Genomic DNA, 24,463 nt, shown 5'->3' with positions numbered 1-24,463 from the left:
TCCAATATGACAATCTCCACATAGTATATCATGAATTATTGATTTTACACTTCTAATATATTTGATTGTACATCATATTAGGTAAATTTGTCAAAATAACATTAATTTTTCAATTGCAAACGCTATAAATATGCCTATGTTACGTGTGTATATATATATATATGTCGAATCGAGTGTCATTTCGAGCGAAAGAAAAATAGAAAAGAAAAAGGAGATAATTATGTTAATTGATTATATCCTTGGGCAAGGAAAGTATTTTCCAGAGACAACACACCAAGAAAGTGATTTTGTATAAAAATAGACTTTTTGTGGAGTGTGAACGAAGATTTTTGAAGTTGAATGGTGACAAAGACAATACAAGAATAAGAAAAGTTATTAGTAATAATAATGTTATAAATAAAGATGGAAATCTCAATGGTGAATTTATATAAGAAAAGTAGAAAAGTGAAACAAAGGAAGTGGCTAGCTACTAATTCCCACTACAAGGTGATTACTCTTCTCATCCTATTTTATTATTTATTATTTTAATAATATATTCGATTTAAAACTCACTAAAATTAGATTTAAAATTTTTTTCTCTATTTTTATGAAATAAAATATTAAATACAAATATTACTTTTTTCCGTTAAAGTTTCTCATTGAAATATACCAATGATTATGATGAAGATGAAATAATAATATTTTAATATGAAAAATTAAAATGCTTTCTACCATTCGAGCAAAAATGTTTATCATAAAATAGTAATGAAAAGATTATTAGTTGATTATCTCAATATAAAATAGATAATCAACCTATTACAACAATTAATTAAGATTCTACTCTTGACTCTAGAATAAGCAAAGTTTCTATTCCTTCCAATTTGCAATAGACTGACTCTTTTTTTAATCTTTTTGATTGTCAATTGAAAGGACGAGAGGGCTCAAATTCAATTGTCAAAATATAAATAAAGTACTTTTTTGTGATTGTGAAATGTGAAATGGGAAACTAATCTTAGAATTCAAAGTTTACTTTTTAACTTTTAAGGATTCTAAAGAGTAATTACTCTTTTTAAGTGCTTTTTAAGGTCCTAATTACTGTTAAAACGTGATGAGCGTTTTCCTGTTACATGTTAACCAAACATTAAAGCCTAATCTTGTGAATAAAAGATTTCAATGTCTCTGTAATTCTTTTCATGTTTGACTTAAATCTCTAAAAGTGTAGCATAAAGCAAATTCATGGGGCCATTTTATTTATTTTCATACTAGTGAAAAAGAGAATAAAATTTATTATGTAGATATATATGTAAATAAAGTTGGATTCAAGGTCTAAAGGAGCAATATCCACTAATATATGTTAATTTCCATTAGATTAAAAAGTAGATAAAACTAGAGAAATTAAATTCAAAGATTGAGACTGCACGGTTGTTAATTTGTCTTATTGAGAAAAAAAAAATAATTGTTCATATCAGCATAATTAAAGGTTATGTCCTCGTCACCACGTGTACCTATTCATTAGTGCTTATCAAAATCCCAGAGAAATTAAGACCCAAACCCCATTGAGAAGTACATATAATTAAATGATTTCATTGCTTAATTAGCTCGTAAGCACTGAACATTTCTAATCATCTCACCCATACAATACAAGACTGCATTTGCAAACAACTGCACATGTTTTGACATAAAGAGAGATCAACAAGCAAACAAACTCCAACCAACCCCCAACAGATGTTGGATCCAGTGATTTATTTCTATTCTAGTTGTAAAGTATATATATTAAATATTTCCCCAATTAACACTGAGTTCACGGAGCACAAATCTAGAATTCAAAAATTATCAAATGCATATAGTTTAAATATTTTTTGCACGAATTTGGTTGAACCTAGAGAATTCGTCCAAAGTTGGTTGTTGGTGGTAGAGTTTGCACTTTGCATGTGTAGGTATAGACTTTTTAAAACAAGTTATTAGTTTCTTGTGAGCAAAGGCAACTCCATGATCTCAATATGTTGACGTTATGAGTTTCACCAATATAATTTGCTTTCTTTGGAACTTTGCTTGGTTTGGGAATATGACCTAATCAAATTGAAAGCCATTATGATTGCACAAAAACATGCTGCTCTTCATGGCCCTATCTCAACTTGTTCTTTAAGTTGTTTGTTTTTATCTGATAAAGACATCAATGGAAGAAAGAAAAAGAGTGATTGGAAAAATATAATATGTACTTGTATATGAAAACAAACTTCCCTTCTTAACACCCTTTCTTTTTAACTACTTTTTTTAATGTATAGTATAGGTAGGAAATGATGAACTTAGATGAATTTGGCAGAGAGAAACTAACAGAAGAAATCATTGATGGGACCAAGGTTAGCTTTTGAGTAAAGCTAGCTAATTATGCTTATAATATATATGCATCCCACATATATCAATTCCAAGGTCAAAGCATCAAGCCTTTTGAGTCAAACACCACTAGTTAGCTTGTTAGATCCAAAGTACCAAATATAACTAGTTTATAGTAAACATATCAAAATGGGCACATTCATCAAAGGTATAATTGTGCCCACCCTGGTGGAGATACCACTTGTGGTAAAATTTTGTCCTCCTTTTGTTCATTATAACTCCTCTCCTTCTTTATGGGTGACTTCTTTTGACCTTAGATTAGTATATGTTAAACTTGGGTACATTGCATTTCCAAGGAAGTTGAAAGTAGAATTATACGCACGCTTAGCTTTAATTCATGGGATAATGACACTAATTTACTTTATTGCAAGTTATTAACGATTTCTTTAAACTCTCCGGAAATATATTTTAAGCATGGATTTAAATATATGGTATACTTACTGGGAATGTGATATTTTTTTCATACCAATACTCGAGTCGAATTTGGGGCATTCCAAAAACTTGGAGTTGGTGAGATGCTCGGATTCATTTAGTCTATTACAACAAGTTAATTGCTATTTATTAGTTGTTAGCTGTCAATAATTAGTATCAAATAAAGTTGCAACCAAACATCTTTCAAAGCTTATTGAAAACAGAAATATACCCAAAACTGTTTCAGTAAGACGTTTAAACCAACATTTCTCGAGGTTTATACCAGCTTTATTAGCTTAAACTGGAAAGGGGAAGAGAAGGCATTTGCACGGTGGTGTAATTTATCTATATTTTTCCTTTAACCCAAGGGTCTAATAATCGTTCTGCCTTCCAAGGTAGAGGTTCACGTACACACTACTCTCTCCAGATCCTATTTAAGGATTTACACAATGATACTTTGTTGTCGTTGTAAATACGCAGTCTATTTCAAAGAATCGAAACAAATTTGGTTTAATTCAAGCTGTTTTTGGTACTTCTTATTTAGTTATTTAACACGGGAAGTCAGGTTTTCATGAACTGTGACGAAGGTAATGCAAAATATGCACATCAGAATAACGCCTCACTTCACAAATTAATTCATGCCAGAATCTGCAGTGACTCATAAGCATTCCTTCATCTAGTTAGTGCTTATGGTTCTTTCGTCTAGTCAAGTTGTTATACTATTTATGAATTGCAAGGATTGACATGACTTAAACTAAACAATTGCTACAAACCTCATTGTAAGGTTTTACATGATATACGCAATGAAGTTGACTAACTCACAGAAAGAGTTGGGGAAACATCCCATAAGAGTCAAGTCACAAGACATTCACCGAGTCCATTACCAATAACAAAGTGAATGCAACTTATGTCCCTGAAATTACTAATCTCAAACATACTGACGAATAGTTTTACACAGCCATGGTTCAGAATCTAACTAATTTTTTTTCAAGTTTCAGTTAAGCTCCATAAAAATATGATCACATTGCAAACTTAGTTACGTTGTTTATCCTTTTGTTAAATTCATATCCTACCAGAAGCCTGTGTAAATCTCCTAAACCCATCCCCTCCTTCCAAACTCTATAACAGTTATCAGGCATAACTTCATTTTATCTTTTCAAGTGGTGAACATGAAATAAAATCAAAATAACAATCTACGACTAAAAGATACACTACCATGATATTCCCCTGCAGCAAAGTTGAGGCATTATTGATCGATCAATCAACCCTTTGTAAACAAAAAGGCACAGTCAGAAAGACAAACAAACAGAAACACACAAGGAGCCAAAATGGAAAATTTAGAAAACCAAGCACCATATAAATTTCCCTGAACCACTTCAGCTTTGAGGCCAAATTAACAAGCTTCAAGTCATTTCACTTAAGCACGTGGATTGATGATTGATCAATGTGGAGAAGAATTTACTCTGGACTAGATGGACAATGTTGCTAACATATCGTCACTGCAAGATAAACCTGCATCGAGCCTGGTATTAAAGTGGAGAATGGAAGAGCAGCTGGCCCATTATCCCCGAGTCTTGAAGGTTGCATGCAATTAGTCATTTGGGATGGCCCCAGCTAAATTTCTTGGTGATACAAAAAAAGGCTACCAAAGAATTTTTTTTCTGAAAAGTAATGAAGAACTTTATCATAGAGAGAATACCACTAAGTTAGTGCTACAAAACAGAGATACAGAGAGTGCAATCCCTCGATAGTATCTAACATGGCATTTACATCATGTACAAAATTTAGGTTGCACCAAAGAGCTAGGAAAGAAAAAGCTCTACACTTATGGCTATGAATGTGTTTCTTGTTGCCTTGAAAATTCTACTATTTCTTTCAGTCAAATTATGCACCAAACAACAACATACCCAATGAAATCTCACACAGGGAGGGGTAGAGCGACCTTACCCCTACCTCGTGGATGTAGAGACTAGAGAGGCAAACTATGCATAAACAATGTGCTAAATTATGGAAGTAGCACTTCATCATTAAAAAGATCGAATGCAAAGCAGCAGTAGGAACTTTTTCCTCTTCCTAAGTTATGCTAAATAACATAAGAGAAAATCAAGTAGGTCAGAGAATCGCCATTTCCTTGTTGAAACATGCATATAGGTATACAAGTAGTTTGTTGTTTTTCTTCTTTTTTAAAATTCTAATACACATCGAAATACATCCTTAACTCCAAACACATTCTCCCACTGGCACCTCAGAATAAATCAAGGGGAGGATAAGAAAACAAAAAAGGAATACAAATAAAGCATGGGCACCTGGGAGAAATCATAACTAGGCTGATTAGTGAGGCCAACGTTTGCACCATCTACCACTATACATCAAATGGATTCTTTAGACACTCCTGGACGAGGTGCACCTAGAAAGTTGATCCCACATTCTTTCACCTGAATGCCTGAAGCATGAAAACTCAAATACTGGAAATCGAAATAAGCACTCCACAAATTCTGAATATGTATATTCAGGAGTAACAGATCGTATTTCAGAATCCATTATAATGGAAAAAGGATAATTGATAAATGAATACGCCAAATCTAGTTTATAGATAACACAAACTCAACTAGGTATGCAGAGTGTTACTATTACCATATCAATTGTCATGATCCCATTTTATTGCCAGCAATTAACATTTTCATTCACCCTTTATTATTGAAGAGGAACTCATCTATAGGGAGATTCTTACTTATAAATTAGATGTTCACCCTGATGATTCTTTTTTCTTCTTTTTTGGGTTTGTGCATTGGCAATATGAATGCTTAGCCTTTCAAAGACAGTTATATTTTTCTTTAAATCAACTTGAAGACATACATGAAGTGATCCTTCTAAGCATCCCTGGCAGGCAATATTGGTACTAATCTAATCATGCATAAAGCCCTTCGTCTTCCCTTTTCGACTAATTCTTACTTGTGCAAATAGCTGCACTGCTCCCTCAGGCACAACCCCAGATTCCCCTGTATGCATATCCACTTTCTAAGACTTATCAAGGGTTAATTTCATGTTTAAACGTCATTTAGTTATTCACTCCGACGTCATGTCAAAGTAGTCGGACTTAAATTTGTTTTGAACAGTAGGATCATCCTGACTCGAACTACAATCAACTTCATAAAATGGCACACAACTCTATTGCATTCACAAATAACTCATTTGTTGACATTTATGGGAAACCCTAATTTTAACCAACAAATAAAGCAACACATTATAATGATGAACATTCAGACTCAGTGAAACATTGTTGAACCTGTGCATCTTCTCAAACGCGAAGAACTTCGTCATTTTCCGGCGCTTCGCCGCGAGTTCTCGTGGTGGATCGTCGGAGAAGTGCAGAGGGATGAACTGACTTGAAAATATGGGAGCAAAGGCCCAAAATTGTTGTTGGCCCAAAATTGTCCAACTATATCTTTCGGGTAGAACACCAAATAGTCCATACATTTTGACAAAGTGATATCCTATTAGTATCGACCCAAACATTCGTTATATTTTTAAGAGATAAAACCTCTGATGCTCAAATTTTTTTTCTTAGCGGAGTGTCCACCATTTAAATTAGAGTTTCGACTAAATTTAAATTACGTATTATAAAATTTATAAATAATGCTTCAACATAATTTTCTTCGTATGGCACAATTCATATTATTTTAAAGCTCAGACTTAATATGTCTTTCAAAGTTTACTTTAATAGCTTTCAAATTAAAATATCATTAATTTGATTCTAACATAAAGCAGTAGATAGAACTGTATCCTTTTTAAATTACAATTTGAACATACATTATATATATTAGATGAACAAAGAGTCTTCACATTTTGTATATGTTCTTTTCTTGGCCAGGCTTATTTTCTTTACCTGATTCTAGTTTGATACCTATCGTGACTTAGGGTTACATTGCATTTTCCTTAGGATCAAACCTATAGGCTATAGGTTGTTCAAATTGGTGTTCGATTTTATAATTTTGACGTTTTTATTTTCTAGATACTCCAACAATGTCAAAATTGAAATACAAGTTGTACATTAAATGGTAATAATGACGATTACGCAAATCTCCGTTTCTTTAATTTCTTTGCTTTTCAACGGTGGGTTTTCAAGTTAATTTGTTCATGTTCGTCTGTACAGCAAGTTAGCAATGTGGTTGACAAAGATTCGAATCGAGATGGTAAAAGAAAATAGAAAGACAAAGAAGAAAAATTTGGAGATTGACATAGAGGACGACCTCCTAAAGAGTGAATTGGATGTCAACACCTCTCACATAGTAAGTTTTAATTGATACGGGAATAATTTTTTTGGAAAATATATAATTATTATACTCGTAAAGAAAAGAAAAGAATTGCTTACTCTATAAAGACACTTTTAATATAAAGTTATTTCTTCGATTTCCCTCCTTTTTAATTCTATAGTTTGTGAATATTCTTTTAATGTCTGAGAATGAGTTCATTTCCTTAAAAATATAATTATATAAATATATGGAGAAAATGCACAAGTATCGCCCTAGACTATGACCGAAATGTCAGAGTTGCTCCACGAACTTAATTTTGTTGTAATTTTATGCACTTTTTTTCTTACGTAATAATAGGACCTTAATTTAATTAAGACGTGTCTCTGAAATTTTAATTATAGTCTAGGGATACTTGTGAATTTTTTCTAAATATATGTATGTATTTCATAGTATATTCCATGAAAGTAAATAATATCTTTAATGTCACTTTGTCAAATATAAAATACATTGTTTATAGGCAGAGATAATTTTGAAGATCACGGCTGCAATGAAGATGATCATTTAGTTTATAAAATATATACACACGTAATGTATATTTACTAGTTATTATTAGTAGAAGAAAAAATATGGTTACTTTGGAGTTAACAAGGACATTGACCAAAAAGTCCAAAATCTGGGCATAGTACAATAGAAGAAGCAAATGGACCCCAATATATGCTTTGTAACGAACTTTTCAGTCTTCTCATTCTCTTCTCTGACCCAATCAATTTGCATATTCCTGTTTTTCTCTTGTCTTCTTCTTTCAAGACCAAAATGCCTTGTACTATTTTTGCACTAATGGTAATTGTAAAAGATAAATTTGGTCAGTTGATATTTAACTTTTTGTGCTGCCATTTGTTATAGAGAAAATTATTGGGGTTATGAGTCTTTAAGGAGAAAAGCATGCGTAAGATCATATAACCTCCCACATGTCAAAGTTTTTTTTTTTTTTTAATTATAATTTCTCAAATTATAACACAAGATATTAAGTATGAAAAATTACGAGTTTTCATGATCTAAATTGAAAATTAAAATATCAACCACCATATAAATAATTAGGATTATTTGTTCGTCTTTACTAATTTTTCTTTCTTTCTATTTTTAATACCACTAAAATAATTCAATTTTTCAAGACCTTTCTTGCTCATTAAGAGATGATTAACAATTAATTAATGGATCTAAATACACCTAATCATATGAGGTACAATTGATTTATTTATTTGCATGTCTTTTTCAACTTCACAACAATTTAAAGTATATTTTTCTTGCACGTACATTACCTTTGATCCAACAATTTGAGCTTAGGACTTTCATGTTGGAGGCCTCAAGTTTAAAACTCCTTGCCAGCGAAAGCAAGGGATTTTGCCTTCTGAGTCGAGCTCGGGTTACTTCTCCTATGTTGTTTGCGATCTATTCCCTCGGTCTCTTTTATAGTTATATGATAATAATTGATAATTGGTATTTTAAAAGTAAAATTATAACTAACCTATGATAATAGTTGATGTTTTACCCTGTGCATCCAAAAGGATAGCGAGTTTCCCTTTGTAAAAAATAAAAAAAGTTCTTGCACATGCATTAACATTAAATTTAATCTCTCCGATTAAAATTATCCGAAAGAACAATCAAATTTTTAAAAGAAAAGGGAACACCTCCGCCACTTGAATAAAAATAATGTCATAAAAAGAAAATCGCGTTCTATGACCAATGATGGCTAAATAAGAAAAGGCAAAGTCCAGGTCAGCGTTTCACCCACTCTGAAGGCAGTAGTCATAGCCTAAACCTTCATTCAACAATCTTTTCATATTCTTATTATACATTTTCTTCATTTTTCATTAGAGAATTCCAGATATACAAAGAATGGGTCATGGAAATTCGAGACAGGATTGCTCCTCCGGCGACTCCGCCGACGGTTCCAAACCGTCGCGGATAAGAAGACTCGGTCGACGGCTTCGCCTGCACAGTCGCCGTAGTTGTCAAACAGCTGCTTCACATTCTCAAACTTCTAAGATCCTTAAGGAGGAAGACTTTGCTGGCATCGCTCTCATCCAGATCATTAGTGTAACTGTCTTTTAACTACTACTACTTTCTACTGATTTTGTACTTTTCTATGCTCTCTGCTAGATGTAATACGAAATTCTGTACGTTCTATGTGTGAATTCGTATTTACGCGAGTTCTGAAAAAGTCTTTATGTAGGTAATTCCTTCAAATCTTTGCTGAATTTCATACACTCTTTGGTAAATGTAAAGTATATTAGTAGTATTTACGCGTTTTTTTCGAGTTCTGAAACATCTATATGCATGTTGAGCGTGTGAATACCTACACATTTATAAATATTTAAGTTCTGAAAAGATACAGAGTATAACATTCTCGGACTAATTTACAAATTTTGCAAAAACTTTACACTCAGTCTTATAGATGGAATACTTATGTGAAAATATATTGTGTGCTATATGTATGTTTGTTTAAGTTTGAAAGGATGCAGAATGTAGTATTCTGTAACTAATCCTACAAAGTTTGCAGAAAATTGTACCCAATCTGGTAAATGTAATACCTATTGTGTGTATGAAGATTTAAGTTACACGGACGTATGAACTTGTGGTTGCTTTGTTTCAGGCTGAAATGAAATTTAAGGACAAATGGCTAGCTTGTATTACCCTTGGTGAACAAACTTTTCGCACTCATGTGTCTGATCAGTTAAGTACACATGCCTGCAGATAGTTGCTTGGTAGTGAATTTGTGTCTTCAACAATGTCAACAGTACATACACACAAATAAAAATATGTACAGATAAATAATTTGAGAATTCACTTCTGCCTCTTCTTATAGTCCACAGTTTTAGTTAGGGATGGGGGTTGCTTATGCTATTTGTTGCTCAGTATGTTGGGTGTGAGTACAATGATAAAAGGTTGTTAAGAATTATTCTAACAATTGAAGGATAATTTGCGAAAAATGAAACTAGCTTTTACCTGAAGTACTCTAGATCCCGAGAAGAAAAACAAAGTTGAATGGGTTTAAGTTATGCCCAGTTTTATTTAACAGCACTGCTTTTGAGATGTGAGCATGCAAGTGAGGAACAAATTTTGAGTTTACCCTTGGGTCTTATATTTTGTTGGAGCTGGACAATTGAGTAAATGAAAAAGGTTAGAACTTTTACTAGGTTCTTTATACCTGCCTGGATACTTCAAAATGCACTAATAGTAACAGACATGAAAAGTTACACTATTTTATTTGGAATTGCAGCTGGAAAACTCGTGCTCGTTGTAAATATTTTTGGAGCAAAAAATTGGAAAATTGCTTCTAATCTTCTCTTATCTTACAATAGTTCAGAGTGTTATTATCTTGATGTGCTGTATAGAGATTCTTGTTATCTTTGGAAATTTGCTTGCTTTGGATCATTATTTCTCCAGAAAATGATAATGCACCAAGTATGATATGCACAAAAATACACCATCACCTTGGTATTTGGCTTTCTTATCAGTCTGCTACTGCATGTTTATGTATTATAAACTGGAAGAAGGCTTATCGATTCTTGCCTAGTAGATTTATATGACACATTTCACTTGATTTTCTCCAGCCATTCCATAATGTTGAAAAAGTAAAAAGGGCATAGTTGTGCTTGACTTCCCTACTTTTCACTCCGCAGATTAGTGATTATGTTTCTTTTTGTTCTGTAAATTTCTTTGCAGAACTGACAAGCCGACCTGGAACTCAGTGAGTAAACACTTCTTTTTTACATCTACTATAAGTTGCTTGTGAAATAACATATATAATTTTAATATGATCAATGCACATATAGCTGAAGCTGATAAAAACATTTTTGGCCACAATTATTGTTGCTTCCCCACATTGATTAAGTACACTCACTTATTTAAGATGCTTATGGTGATTATAGAAATAAAATTTCTAGTCCTTGTACATGCAAACTTTTCCTTGTGGGTAGGCGTTGAGTGATCTTTTTAGTGTTTAACTTACCTTTTGTTTATCAAAGCCCGAGCAAAGTATGATAACTGAAGTCTAGTTAGGCAAGTTACAGTGGGCTTGCACTGACCTTGCAAACCTGTGAATCTTTGTTCTGTTTAAGACACGCTAGTCTGGGTTCTACCATCTCATTACATTAGAGTGTTGCATTCTCGGTTATGCTATGTGCGAGAGAACCTGATTATTCAAGTAAAATCATAAGAAGTGAGTAAATAACCCAAGATCCTTAAGTTCCTTCAGAAACCTTTATACCTCCTCTCAAACTACATCTGATATGGGCCATTGTATATCTCTGCCAACTTTCTGAATGTACTAGGATTCATGCGTGAAACGAAAATTGAACTTACAGGTGAATGCTCAAGCTTAAAGTTTGTTGTGATGCCATGTAAAAGAATTTAAGCACCCAACAATTTTTATTAGGGGAATGTTCTAGCTACGTGTGAATTCGCCCAAATTTTTGTAATCCCCTTTGATGCTCATATATACCGGATGGGACACTTTGTATATTTCAAAACTCACCAAATTCTGAGAGGATAATGGCAAGTTCTTAGAAGCTATTTTGATCTTCTTTAGTTTTCTCTATAAATAATTAATAAGCTATCTGTGTCATGAGATTTTGCTGATATTTTTTAACCTTAACTTCTATAGGAAAAGAAGCTTCTTTTGGAAAAACACGGAGCACATCTTGCAAGAATATCTGTTTTTGAGGTGCGTCATACTTGTGGTTGTGAAAATAGTTTGTATCTCTTGCTAGTCATATTTGACCATTTTAAGTCTGAAAAAGGTGATGGAGCATCTTGATAATTTCTGGTCATCATGGTTCATGTTGAGAATGTTATTGGCAAATACAAAATTAGGATATATGCTTTCCTGTCATTCCAGTCATTCATGAATTTGTAGCATCCTGAGATTTATATACAGTTCTCAGGGACAAGATCAAACCTCATCTTTGTCTTGATATGCTAGGAACCAGAATACTCTTTGTTGATTTTTTGTTCCCAATCGTGTTCCTTAAGATTTCAGGTGGAAGATATTGTTGTTTCATTTTCATCTTTGCATGATGTTGCACTTGGAAATGCCAATATTGGTTTTATCCTCCTAGTTGTTACCAAAAGAGAAAAAAACATAATAAATAAGAGAAAATCCTCATAAATTACTCACTACTGATTTATTTATGGTACAGACCAATAGACTTTCGAGGAACAATCTGATCGGTTACTGTGAGGTTGATCTACTTGAATTTCTCTCTCAGGTGAGTTGCTCTTGAGATTGAGAAAATATCTGCAACAAGTGGCACTATATTTGTCATGTTTATGTTGTTAACCATGGATTAATCATTTGTAATATAACGGTGCAAGTTCTTGGTTTACTTGTATGTAAGTATCATCCTTTTTTTAATTTACAGTATGATAAATTGGCTAACTCTCCTACTATCGTATTCTTTGATCTTACTATTACCTGTTGTTTTCTTTGCTTCGGTCGTCGTACTATTTGTTGTTTCTACTGTTCTTGTCTCCATTATTTTCTCTATGGTTTCTTCACTACTGAGGGTCTATTGGAAACAACCGCTCTACTTTCACAAGGTAGGGGTAAAGGCTGTGTATACACCTTGGATGTGTTGTTGTTATTAGATACAATGGAGTTTGTGTTTTCATTTGTTTTGCTTTAAAAGGTTATGTCATAGAGAAATTAGAACATCTGTTGCAGAGAGGGCAAATCCACTTGTCGAGGACACATTCCTCAAATTGTACTCACATAAAATCTGAATAAATTTTGAATCCTCATTTCCTATAAAGCTTACTGAACTAAGCATTGGTGTCATTTTCCCTATGTCAATGTGTATTGCTTACAATGTCATATGTGATAAGGAGGTAGACTAAAGGTGGCCTTTAATGACAAGTCCTAGGAATTTGGAAAAACTTGTTAAAAGCAACATCAAATAGTAGTTATTTTTTTCACTAAAATGCTTGGTTTTTGTAAGATAAAATATGGAAGCGGCTTAGACTTCACTATGCTTGGATTTTGTAGCATTTTAGAAGTCACCGCTTCAAATAGCAGTTACTTTCATCAAGCATTTGGATAACTCAGTAGCCTGCAAGTCTCATACGTCCAAAGTAGTGTGTTAACCAGTGCAGGAACAAGGATTTTATATCGACATTGATGTAGTTTCATAAGATAATGCTTTTAGAAGTTTTTACTTGTAAGTATTAACAGAACTACAGAAGCCGTTGGCTTGTTAAAAATGTTGATATGGTGTATGGAGCTGCATTCCGTAGTTTACAATATTTGCACCTTTCCTCTACTTGGAGATAGTTATTCTGTTGTCAAAGGGATCTACTAAAAGGATACTATGCTTTCAGATGTATCCCACACTTCTTGTGATTAATCTATGTCTGCTGGATAGTAACTTCAATTTTTTGGATTGTTTAATGTGGGCTTGTGCCAATTCCTAATCATGAAATCAGGTTTCTTCCCTTTTGCAAACCAATCCTTAGCCCAATGTTTAAGAGAATAACTTATCTTGCAGGATTGCAGTTCTGATACTGAGGTTTTTGACTTGTTAGACCCATCATCTGCCTCCACAGTTGTTGGCCGTATATCTATTTCGTGTTGCATTGAGGTTTGTATTCGCTGGGGGCCCATCTACTTCTAATTACTTATGGTAGGTTTCTTTTGTCCCTCATCCCTGATATGTGATTACATTTTCTTTGCAGGATCCCGTTGAGACAGAGAAAACCTTTGTTAGGCGCATCTTATCTATAGTGGTATGTGAAAACTTTACCCATGCTGTCATCCTAGTTGACAGTGGTCTGTTAGTGGACCCTTCTGAAGAACAATGCAGCATAAGCTGGCTAGACTCTGTCTCATCTATATAGGCGTGTCTCTCATTCAACCTTTTCTTTTTTGTTTCTTGATTCATCAAAATGAACTGGTGCAATCTTTTCTCTTTCTCTTTCTCACTCTCTCTCTTTTTTTTTAATTTTTTTTTATTAAGATCATCCTATGCATATCACACCTATAGGGGCTCAATTTTTAAAAAGTTGCGATTAAGTATCCAAAAACATCCATATATCGGAAGAAAAGTGGTATTGAATCGTTGTGTAGTGCAATGTGGACCATCCCCTTTTCTGTCTCTTTCACTTTCCACACTGGGCCCTTCACTCCTTCAGAAGTTGTATTGGTTCTTTCTGAAGAGATTGACCAAAAAAATGCACTCATTTCCCTTGTCATCAAAATAAAAAAAAAAAGGCCCATTTCTTTCTGTTAAAAGAGAGGAGGTAAGTAAAAGGTCATTTGCTAACATTATGTAAATAATTTTCAGTTTATTATAATATACACACTCTCAGTTGCTTTTCTGTTCTTATTACTGTTTGGTAATGAGATGATTTATGAGTTTGAAAATTGTTGCTCTTTGCAGGACTGTAATGAAGACGGAGAGCTTTCATTGGACGAGTTCTCTGATTTGATTGATGCGTTTGGAAATAAACTGGCAGCTGAGAAGGTTCGCATCTGAGGAGAATCTTTAGCTCTCATTGTAGTGTTTTTAGAGCCTCTCATGCAACACGTTATTGGACTTGATTTCTCATCTAAATCACATCCTGTTCATACTGTGATTTCAATAATGACCCTTTCTCAGCATACTACAATTGCATTTTTTGAAAAGATACTAAACCTGCAGAGAATTCTAAATACATATTTTGTAATTTATTTAGCCAAGGCACACCTTGTATTTTCTATGAAGTCTGCTAAGGAATCTTTATTCTGTTTGTCAGAAAGAGGAGATATTCAAACAAGCTGACAGAAACGGGGATGGTGTTGTTAGCTTGGATGAGTTAGCCACACTTCTGGCTATACAAAATGAAAAGTAAGGCCTTGTAAAATTTGCATGCCTGGAATCAAGTGTTACTTTTTCTAGGAATCCCTTCAATGCTCAGGTTTAATGAACTTCAGCGTTTAAATGAGTTCTTTTTTATTTGTGTTACTCCATTATTTAATTAAATGAGACTTTTGTAGTTCTAACAATGAGGAGGCAGGGAACTGAGAGAAAAGCGGGGAAGGGGAATGACCAATGGGAACTCCAAAAGGAAACTATTCTCTCGTCCTAATAACGTATGCAAACGTCACATGGATCCCATTTGTTAATTCATAATTGTCTGACTAAAGAGTTGGGGGGAAGAGTTAAGTTTTTATGTGATGTTTCCTTAGTGTCTTTGCAAGGGTTTGTTGAAGCTTTTAAATAGTATCTTCTGCAGAAAGGAAAATGTGAGACACCATCATAAAATAAGTGTACATCTTCATTTCTTAAATAGGATATCCCAGCAAATATATGCTTAGGGTGAAAACTATTAGCAACCATCACAAAATAGAAGCACGAGGCTACTTTTGTTAAAGGGAACATTCTGACGTAGTATTGAACTTCATGATGTACAATCAATTTAGATGCTTCATAGCAACTAAAGTAAAGTAAGTTGAAGGTAGTTAGTAATGAATAATATTAATGAAAACCAAAAGTTCCTATGTGTGCCTTCAACTCAAGTTTTAGCTTAAAAGAAACTTAGTTCTTAATGTCTTGCCGGTCTTATAACTATTCTATAGCACACTTACCTTTCACTTTTGTAGGCATCCTTCTATCACATAGCACCCTGATAGTACTTTCCATTTCCACCATCTGATTTTCAATTCGTGAGCAGCATTCCATTCTCTTGAAACAATATTCCTAGACATGAATGCTATGTGATAGAAGGATGCCTGTCAAAGTGTAAGATAGGTTCTATCATCTATGCAACAATTGTAAGACCGGCAAGGTTGTGGTGAAAGTTGGACTGCTTAAGTCCAACATATCCACAAAATGAGTGTTGCATAGATGCGGATGCTAAGATGAATGTGTGGTCATACAAGATTATATGATTAAAAATGACCACATTGGTTGCACCATAATACAGAAGTTGAAGAAGAATTGCTTAGTTTTGTATTATTTATAGGTAATATCTACTTCTACTGCTACTACAGTACTACTCCCTCCGTTTGACAAAGAATGACCTAGTTTGACTTGTCTCACGGAGTTTAAGAGTATAAAGAAGACTTTTTAATCTTGTGGTCCTAAATTAAAGTTAGGTTAAATGTACAAAATTGCCCTTTGATCTTGTGGCCTTAAACATGTCACGTGAAAAGTTGTTACCAAAAAAAGAAAGAGGTCATTCTTTTTGAACGGAGGGAGTACTATTATTTATCTCATTTTATTTTATTTGGTATATTGATGACACGAATTGAGATTAAATGGACAACTGAAGATTCATTTAACCGACCCAACTTGTTTGGGACTGAAGCGTAGTTGTTTTATCTTGCTCTATCATGTGGAAAAAAACATAGTTGTCTTGAAACTCTTTTATATGGTGGTATGTATCCTGAGAGGTTGTTAATGGGACAATTATTCTTTAACAATGTACATGAGGAATGGATAGCTGTGGGAGACAAATAAATGTTTTTATCTAGAGATGATTGGAAACCTCCTTGTGAAGTTATCTTGTCAAATCTTTTGTGGACATTCCTAAACTTTTATGCAGAGTTCTATGCGTCAAGTGAAGATTTCTCTTTTTTGAAAGATATAGCTACTTCTGTTGCTGGCTTCATGTTCTTATATTCTCCTGTTGACTCAATTTCTTCTCTTTCAGGGAACCAATAATTAATTGCTGTCCTGTTTGTGGCGAAGTTCTTGAAGTTTCGGATGGGTTGAATAACATGATTCATATGACCTTGTGTTTTGATGAGGGGACTGGGAATCAGGTTATGACAGGAGGATTCTTGACTGATAAGGAGGCTTCAAGTGGGTGAGAATTATGCAACTTTTCTGAGTCTAATTATTCCTAATAAAATTACTTACCTCTTGATTATTATATTTTTTTTTATGAAATATTGAAGTTCATGTACTTGTATAATTTTGTGTAGATGGATGTTCAAACTGAGTGAATGGGCCCATTTTTCAACTTTTGATATCGGTTTAAGGTCTGGTTCAAGTGCTTCACATATCTTGGTATTCTCTCGTACTGACGGAACAGCCTTTTTTCCGTAGAAACTGGTTGAAGGATCTTAGACATTAAAATGTGCTTTATTTGCCTTGTCTTCTTACATGCTTTATCAAAAAGACCAATTGGCTTTTCCTCTTTTGCTGACTTCAGCCCGTAGCAATTAGATATTGCCTTTAACACTGTTTTGATATGCTATACAAAATTGACACGGTGTGGTGTTCAAGCCAGACCAAATGTCTTACAAATAGGGACTTTTCCTGTGTTTTCTCTCTGGATCTGATATGAATTGGACCTTCTTGAAATTATCACCTAGCAGTAACAGAGTGTCGGATATCTATTTGTAACTCTACCTATTTTGAAGTATCACTGAAGATTCCTTGGCAATATTCAGGTGGTAAATTAAATAGCTTCTACACACTGTTGCTGTGCTAGGAGTGCTTATTCTAGTTCTTGGGTGAAGCCTGTTGGTGTCCAATTCCTTTTTATTTGTATTTTCATCCTGTTCATCAATTTAGCATTCTCTCGTGAATTCTGAAGTGCCGTATATGATCCCATTGCTAGAAAAAGTTATTACTTTGAATTGGCCGAAGATTTGGTATCATTTCTTCCTCTGAGACTCGCCTTCTGTTGAATTTTTACATTTAATATCTCTTGAAAATAATCACTGTCTGAATGCTCACCTATTTCTCCATGGCTCTTTTCTGCATTCGTGTAAGATTTATAAAGAACAACTGGATGTTTGTTCTTTTGTCAATTCATTCTCTTGTTATTTTGCCTTACATGCAATTTCTGGCAGAGGAGTCTGAGAATTAGAACATGCTGGAAAAAAAGGTTCTTTTGTCCTCTGATGTTGCATCCTCGCTTTGTTAGGTTTATGACCGCCGAAAGAAAAGGCTAGTGGAAGAAATAATTGATCGGAAGATAGTCTTGTCAATGAGGGCTATCTATCAGTCTAAATTTGGCCTTGGCCTTATGGATAATGGTATGCTTTTGACTTAATCACTTATCAAGATCTTCAATTGTAACAAGCAAGTTCCTATATATGTTCCATCTATAAGCATATATATGTATATCCATCTTGTCCACCCCTATGATATAGATTAGTTTCGGTTTTTGGCCGATGATACCTGAAGTAGCTCTTTGGCCTCCGGTTTTCAAAAACATAATGGTTTCAGTTCATCTTTAGTATATGTATCTCAATCTGTTAGAGATCAGGGATATTTGGTTGCTCTCCATAGTCGAAAATCAAAAGAAGAACAAATAGAAAGCAAACACTTAATAATAAGCTTGATCAATCCAATGCACTTTATTTGATTATTGTTCACATAATCAATGTTGCATGGGCCAGAAGTTCTATTTTTCATGGAAAAAGGAAATATCATCTGATGTTGATATGGTATTACCAAACTTCCCTATCAACCTATCTGTTATTCATATCTACTTCAGAAATGTACAGTGAGTATCTAGTAAGAGTTCATAAATTGCGGCCCCATCTTTTTCTGCTGTGGATCTTGTTGCTGATTATTATCATTTTAACTTTAGTACAGGTGCAAAAGAAATCTTGCGGAGCCTCTCTGAAAAACAGGGCAAGAAAATGGATACTGCTGAATCTGCCAAGGAAATACCTAACTTCATTGAATTTTTTAAGGTAACTGTCCCAGTTAAACATCAACATCATCATTATGATGTCATAATTAATTCTGATTATATATGGTTCTTCTTTCATCCTAGTAGGTTCGCTAGCTAGCCTAAGCCAACTGCAGTGAGATTCTGTACTTTTTCTTCAATAAATCAATTTTTCTGGAACGTCTTATAGTCAACTTTGGAAAAGAAGTTTACTTTTTGGAGAATTAAATTATCCTTTTTCTTTCCCCATTTAATTCACCCTTGCTACTGTTGCAATGAACTGTAAGTGCCCTGGAAGAGATTTTGGATGATAAAAGTTACATCTTTGGAATAAATGCAACTTCTTTTCCATGTGTCATGTTCAAAAAGCTCTCCCCTCTATCCTTAAAGGGTCCTTACTCTTTATACTGAAATCTCGTCCATCTTCCTCATATCGCAAGGAGTTTGCTTCAACACTTCTATTACTTCTAGTATTACACTATACAATCAAGTTGGATATGCATCATAAATGATTTTTTGGAGTGCGGAATCCTAGTATGTGATCATTGCAAGAATTTAATTGTCAAATAGGACAAATTTATCCAAGTAAATACTACAATTTTAGACTCTATTCTTGGGCCTACTTCTTTATGAAGTACTATGAGATTTTAATTATACTCTTGATCCCTATATCCGACTAAGTGAAATTGTGAAACAGGAAAACTGGATTGCAAGGCCCTTGACTGATCAGTTTTTTGGTTCTGAAATGGGAAATGGGACGTAATTCTTTTACCCTCATTATGATCTTAAAAGCCCCAATCTTTAGATGCTGAAGATGAGATCATTTGTTTAGTGATTTGACTGCATGGCTATTTTATGATGAGCATGTTTTGTGCTTGAATTTATTATAATTTCTATATTTCTTGGCGATATCTATGTATAGTTTCTTTTGAAGTACACTGTGAATATCTTGTTCTTGTAAATTGCTGTGATTGAATTCAATAGTTCTGTTTCAGGATCAAATAAATATGGATGAAGTCAAGTATCCATTGGAGCAATTTAAGGTACGCCAAGACCTTCAGGCAACGTGGGCTTTCATTTGAGAGAGTATTAGTTTATTCTTTCTTTATTCACTTCAATTTGGTATGCTCCTTGTGTATGGAAGCTTCCCATTATCAATAAAACAATTCTTGATCTCAAAAAAGAAAAGTCTCAACTAGGTCTTTGGACTGATTGCAGGAGAATGAACTGATATTAGAAGTTCTATGAATTATGGAAAGAACGAATTTAGCTTAGTTTTTTCCTCTCATATGCTTCAATTTGGTATTACATATAGAAGAAGTGAGTAGGTGAATTTTGAAGGGATCTTTTCTCATGTCATATTATTGTTTCTGCTAGGAGTAGTTGTAGCTTTGAGATGGTATCTAGAAATAAAACGCAAGTATCAGCATACCTTAAGTCAAAGATGAAATGTGCTAAATGTTTGCGGTATATTACTTGTTTCAGTTGATTGTGGTAAAATTTAGACATGGACATACAATCAACTGATGAGGGCATAGTGCATACCACAAAATAATCTACATACGGAAAACCTATCAATGGTCCGCAAAGCAAATGGGAGCTCCATTTTGTATAAAATGGAAAACATTTTAAATCAATTCATCAATTGGATGTACTATATCTTGATCAATCCAATGCACTTTATTTATATGTGATTATTGTTCGCATAATTTACTAGTATTGTAAAATTTTAATGAAGTTCTCTTTATCATTGCACATCATTTCTTTGATGGTCTCGTAAATTTGGTTTCCAGACATTCAACGAATTTTTCATAAGAGAGTTGAAGCCTGGTGCAAGACCTATTGCTTTTGTAGAACGTGATGATATTGCAGTATGTGCTGCTGATTGCCGTCTGATGGCATTCAACAGTGTTGCTGATAGTATAAGATGTTGGATCAAGGTAAATCCAATTACTGTTAACAAATGTGTGTTTTAATTATTTCTGGTACATATTGTGCTGTTTTTCATGATACCAGTAATGATCGTCTAGTGCAGATTAATTGTGGAGCCTATCCGAATTGCTTGATTTTGTTTCTCTTATTTCGCCTTTATGTTTGTGTTATTTTGATATCTTAGAAGTTTCAAAAGCTTATTCTCATATACAATGTGATGCAAACTACCTTGGCATTTAACGAATTACCTCAGGGTCGAAAGTTTTCCATCCAAGGTCTGCTGAATGAAACGTGTTCTAGTGAATTTGTCAATGGATCTCTAGTGATATTTCGCTTGGCACCACAGGTAGAACAGTTGTGAACCTTCTTCATTGTTGGAGCTATTTCACACTATTAAATATCTCCATTAAAATTTCTCAAAATTTAATTTTTTTGGTCAAGTAAATTGCACTGTTATATTCTGATTTACACCTTTTGGATATATGCTGTATCCAAATTCAGGACTATCATCGTTTCCACTTTCCTGTATCTGGAACTATTGAGAAATTTCTTGAGCTACCTGGTTGCCTGTATACGGTATGTAGAGAATAGTTCTTATTTGTATATCGCTTATTTGTTCTTGGCAGCGTTTTGCTGCTTTCTTTATCAGATTAATTTTTAAACCCTCCTAAATGATTTATTCCACCCACCCCACTCCCCTTTTCTTCTCTTTTTCTAGGTGAATCCTATTGCTGTGAATAGCAAATACTGCAATGTCTTCACCGAGAATAAGAGGGTTGTGTCTATAATTTCCACAGAACACTTTGGGAAGGTATGTCATTTTATGCATTTGATTCCAGTCTTAAAAATTTATGTATTTTTCATGAGAAAGTTGTGTGGTACTTTGTTTATTTGTTATGTTGTCCTGCTATCTTTTATTGGCCATGCTAAATTTAGAAGTAAATAATTCAGATTAACGGTATCTGTAATATCAATGAATTTAAGCATTTACCCAAAACTTTAAGTTGATGGGTAGAGTAATTTAGGACTACTATGAGCCCTTTCAAAATGATTTTACAACTGAAGTAGCATATTGTGAATCTCTAACACCCTCCTATATTTATATTTGAATCCTAGAGTTCACACATAGATTGAAGTTGTATTCTATCTTCTCTTTGAATATTTCTTTTTGAAATGGCGATGAACTTATTTTGAAAGCCCGAAATGGACTAACAGCTCAATAGTGGGCTAATGGCAATACTCAGGTAAACTATGGAGATGTCATGGAGCTGAGAAAGTGGGTTTACCAGGTTCAAGAGTGACCCTAAACTTGAGAAATGAACTAACAGGCTAAATGAGTGAGTGTTGGACTTGGAGCAAAGAAAGAAACTAAATGGATGCAATTTTTGGGAGAGGTGTGGACAGAGATAGAAAGTAGGAAATCTATATCGGTTGGAAGAATGAAGAAAAAGGGTGTGAAAACAGAATCATTCTAAGAAAATGAGCTTAACGTGACTTGATTACCATGTGAAATCTAACTTTCAAAACAAAAACCCTAAGACGATAGGTGGATAGCATATGTCATCGTATACCTCCAATTAATGTAACGTGGTTTATTCCTTTACATGTGGAATGAAGTTTTTTCCTGTATTACTTTTTCTTTTCACTCTAAGGGCTTAAAATTGAGGAGCCCAAATGGTTCCAACTTGGTTGAAAATAGGCCTGAGTGTAGAGTGATTTAAATGGGTTGAGGAAGTGGCTGGAGTAGTGATTGAACTGAGAGAAAGAAAAACAGAATGACATTTTGTGTTACTCCCTCTGTCCCAATTTATGTGGTACTGTTTGATTTGACACAGAGCTTTAGAAAGAAAGAAAGACTTTTAGAATTTGTGCTCTAAAATAAACCTTAAACATCTGTGTGAGCCTTAAATCCTTAAGGGTGAAAGGGTAACTTTAAGTAGAGTTGTTTCTAACTATAGAAATGTGACATTCTTTTTGAGATAGACTAAAAAGTAAACTAGGGAAGTGTGACATAAATTGTGAGAAGGAGTATACCATATTGCAAAAGTCGACAGAAAAATGGATGTCTGAGAATATATGTATATGCATATATATATATATATATAAGCATCCAAACGAAAGCCTTAAAGCACTGGAAGTAACCACAATCTCTTTGATATGCCATCCGAAGTGGACATTTTAAATATCTGAAAATTCAGAATGATGCATCTATTCTCCTCTTTATCAGTAAGAGGTATTTGATTATTATCTTTCAACATTTCTCTCATTAGGCTGTGTTTGGTTCAAAGCAATGGATCTAATGACGTATCTCATTGACACGGTTATCAGATCCACAGGCCACTTTGTTTGTGTGACTCCTATTTTGAACTTCCTTTTTTGATGATTTTGCTAATCTTTAGAAAATCTCCATGTGAGCATAACTCGACCCTCTTATCAGTTTATCTTGATATCATCTCCTTGCGGCTATTTTTGCAAGTCATTAATGTATTTTGTCTCTAAGGTGTTGAGTAATGTTATCAGCAGAGCTTCAATCCTTCCCTTTACTGTCTATAGGAGCTCTAACTATACTTGTTACTAATGCTTAATTGCTTGTTCCCGTCTTAGCTGAACCAACAATTCTGACTGGTTATCTCAGAAATTGAACTCTATGACCTTACTGTGTTTCATTATGCTCAATTTGGTGAAAGAAGCTTTGCTTAATTGACTGCAGGTTGCATTTGTTGCAATTGGAGCAACAATGGTTGGTAGCATTAATTTCTCTAAAAAGGAGGGTGACTATGTGAAAAAAGGGGATGAGGTTCGGTACTAATGATGTTAGGCATTTGCTGTCTTAGAATTAAATGATTCTGTTTGATGTCTAATTGTATTTCTTTTTGGTGATTGCAGTTTGGATATTTTTCTTTTGGTGGAAGTACTGTAATTTGCGTCTTTGAAAAGGTAGGTTACCAAGATTTTTCTTTCTACCTCCATTTTGCAAGATGGATGTGCAGTCAGAAGATTAGACAGATTAAATGACCACATTCACAGCAGCTTTAGAGATCATGAACTTTTTCGGGAGTGATGGTGAATTACTTGCCTCACATATTAGCCACCTTAAGATGTTCACTCCAAAATTAAACATTTTGTGTCTATATGTAGAATTTTCACCCTTCCCTTCTCTCGTGTTTGTCTATAATTGTGTCCAATTTAAGTCTCTACATCTGGAAGCGCTGCTCCTTGGAGGGATTAGTAAACAACAGATAATGAAATATCTTGTTTTATGAAATTTTACTATCCTGCTGTTCAGTGATTTTGGCATCTAATCAGTTGAAATATACAGGATTCCATAAGGATAGATGAGGATCTCCTGGAAAACAGTGGAAGATCACTAGAGACCTTGGTAACCGTAGGAATGCAGTTGGGTGTCTCCGTAAAGAAGCAGGGTAGCGTGAAGCTGCCAAATTTAAGAAACCTTTCATTATGAGTTTGATATCTTTGTCAACTGTGTAGAGATTAGTCCTAGATGATTGGACGAAGTATTCAAGCTGATTATTGTGCGTAGTTTGTAACTTCTATGGCGTGTCTGCTAAATTATGTTAATTAGTAATTTTCTTCATTTTTCAAGAATGAATATACTAATAACATTTATAGCATTTGCTACCGTTCATTGCTGTGATCAATTTGTCATTTCTTATGATGTAAAAGGCACGGTATTGTATAACTTGTCACTAGCAATTTGTTTTAAGAAAATGTTACATTCTGTACACTGATAATGGATCTTGTCTACATGTAGTTTTGCAGTTCTCATACTACAATATTGTAGCTTAACTGACTTCCTGAGAAAG

At 34.0% G+C, this 24,463-nt stretch overlaps 1 protein-coding gene and 1 long non-coding RNA gene across 5 annotated transcripts; one reads left to right on the top strand and one right to left on the bottom strand.

Annotated features, from left to right (window-relative positions):
• Positions 1-3,978: 3,978 nt before the first annotated feature.
• Positions 3,979-6,336, bottom strand: LOC109119315 (uncharacterized). Of its 3 annotated transcripts, none has more exons than XR_011213603.1 (3): positions 6,071-6,257; positions 5,091-5,227; positions 3,979-4,296 (listed from the first exon to the last, which is right to left on the bottom strand). It is a non-coding gene; the product is annotated as an uncharacterized lncRNA (long non-coding RNA). The 3 variants fall into 3 exon arrangements; XR_003244134.2 differs by having other exon boundaries at positions 3,979-4,445; positions 6,071-6,230; XR_002026621.3 differs by lacking the exon at positions 3,979-4,296 and having other exon boundaries at positions 4,893-5,227; positions 6,071-6,336.
• A 436-nt stretch (positions 6,337-6,772) lies between these two features.
• Positions 6,773-24,391, top strand: LOC101266981 (phosphatidylserine decarboxylase proenzyme 2). Of its 2 annotated transcripts, XM_026027962.2 has the most exons (23): positions 6,773-6,842; positions 6,938-7,073; positions 8,913-9,134; positions 9,691-9,770; positions 10,764-10,788; positions 11,704-11,763; positions 12,239-12,307; positions 13,583-13,675; positions 13,770-13,820; positions 14,474-14,557; positions 14,829-14,920; positions 16,728-16,883; positions 17,002-17,086; positions 17,952-18,063; positions 18,629-18,729; positions 19,703-19,750; positions 20,501-20,647; positions 20,893-20,985; positions 21,141-21,215; positions 21,358-21,450; positions 23,350-23,436; positions 23,526-23,576; positions 23,959-24,391. In XM_026027962.2, the coding sequence occupies exons 1-23, from the start codon at positions 6,808-6,810 to the stop codon at positions 24,100-24,102; spliced, it is 2,139 nt and encodes a 712-aa protein (XP_025883747.1). In that variant the 5' UTR covers positions 6,773-6,807; the 3' UTR covers positions 24,103-24,391. The 2 variants fall into 2 exon arrangements, with proteins under 2 accessions (XP_025883747.1, XP_004230535.1); XM_004230487.5 differs by lacking the exons at positions 6,773-6,842; positions 6,938-7,073 and adding an exon at positions 8,701-8,812.
• Positions 24,392-24,463: the final 72 nt, after the last annotated feature.

This window comes from Solanum lycopersicum, chromosome 1, assembly GCF_036512215.1.
Source record: "Solanum lycopersicum chromosome 1, SLM_r2.1".
Lineage (NCBI taxonomy): Eukaryota > Viridiplantae > Streptophyta > Magnoliopsida > Solanales > Solanaceae > Solanum > Solanum lycopersicum.
Note: the sequence above shows the minus strand (reverse complement) of the source record. Positions and strands in the feature narration are given on the sequence as shown.

What these genes read in the sequence shown, in the direction of transcription:
- LOC101266981 (XM_026027962.2), top strand. Translation starts at nt 6,808, where the DNA reads ATGTCAAAATTGAAATACAAGTTGTACATTAAATG. An exon ending in CTCTCATCCAGATCATTAGT is followed by an intron (nt 9,135 to 9,690) that starts GTAACTGTCTTT and finishes GCTTTGTTTCAG; the next exon opens with GCTGAAATGAAATTTAAGGA. An exon ending in ATAAACTGGCAGCTGAGAAG is followed by an intron (nt 14,558 to 14,828) that starts GTTCGCATCTGA and finishes TCTGTTTGTCAG; the next exon opens with AAAGAGGAGATATTCAAACA.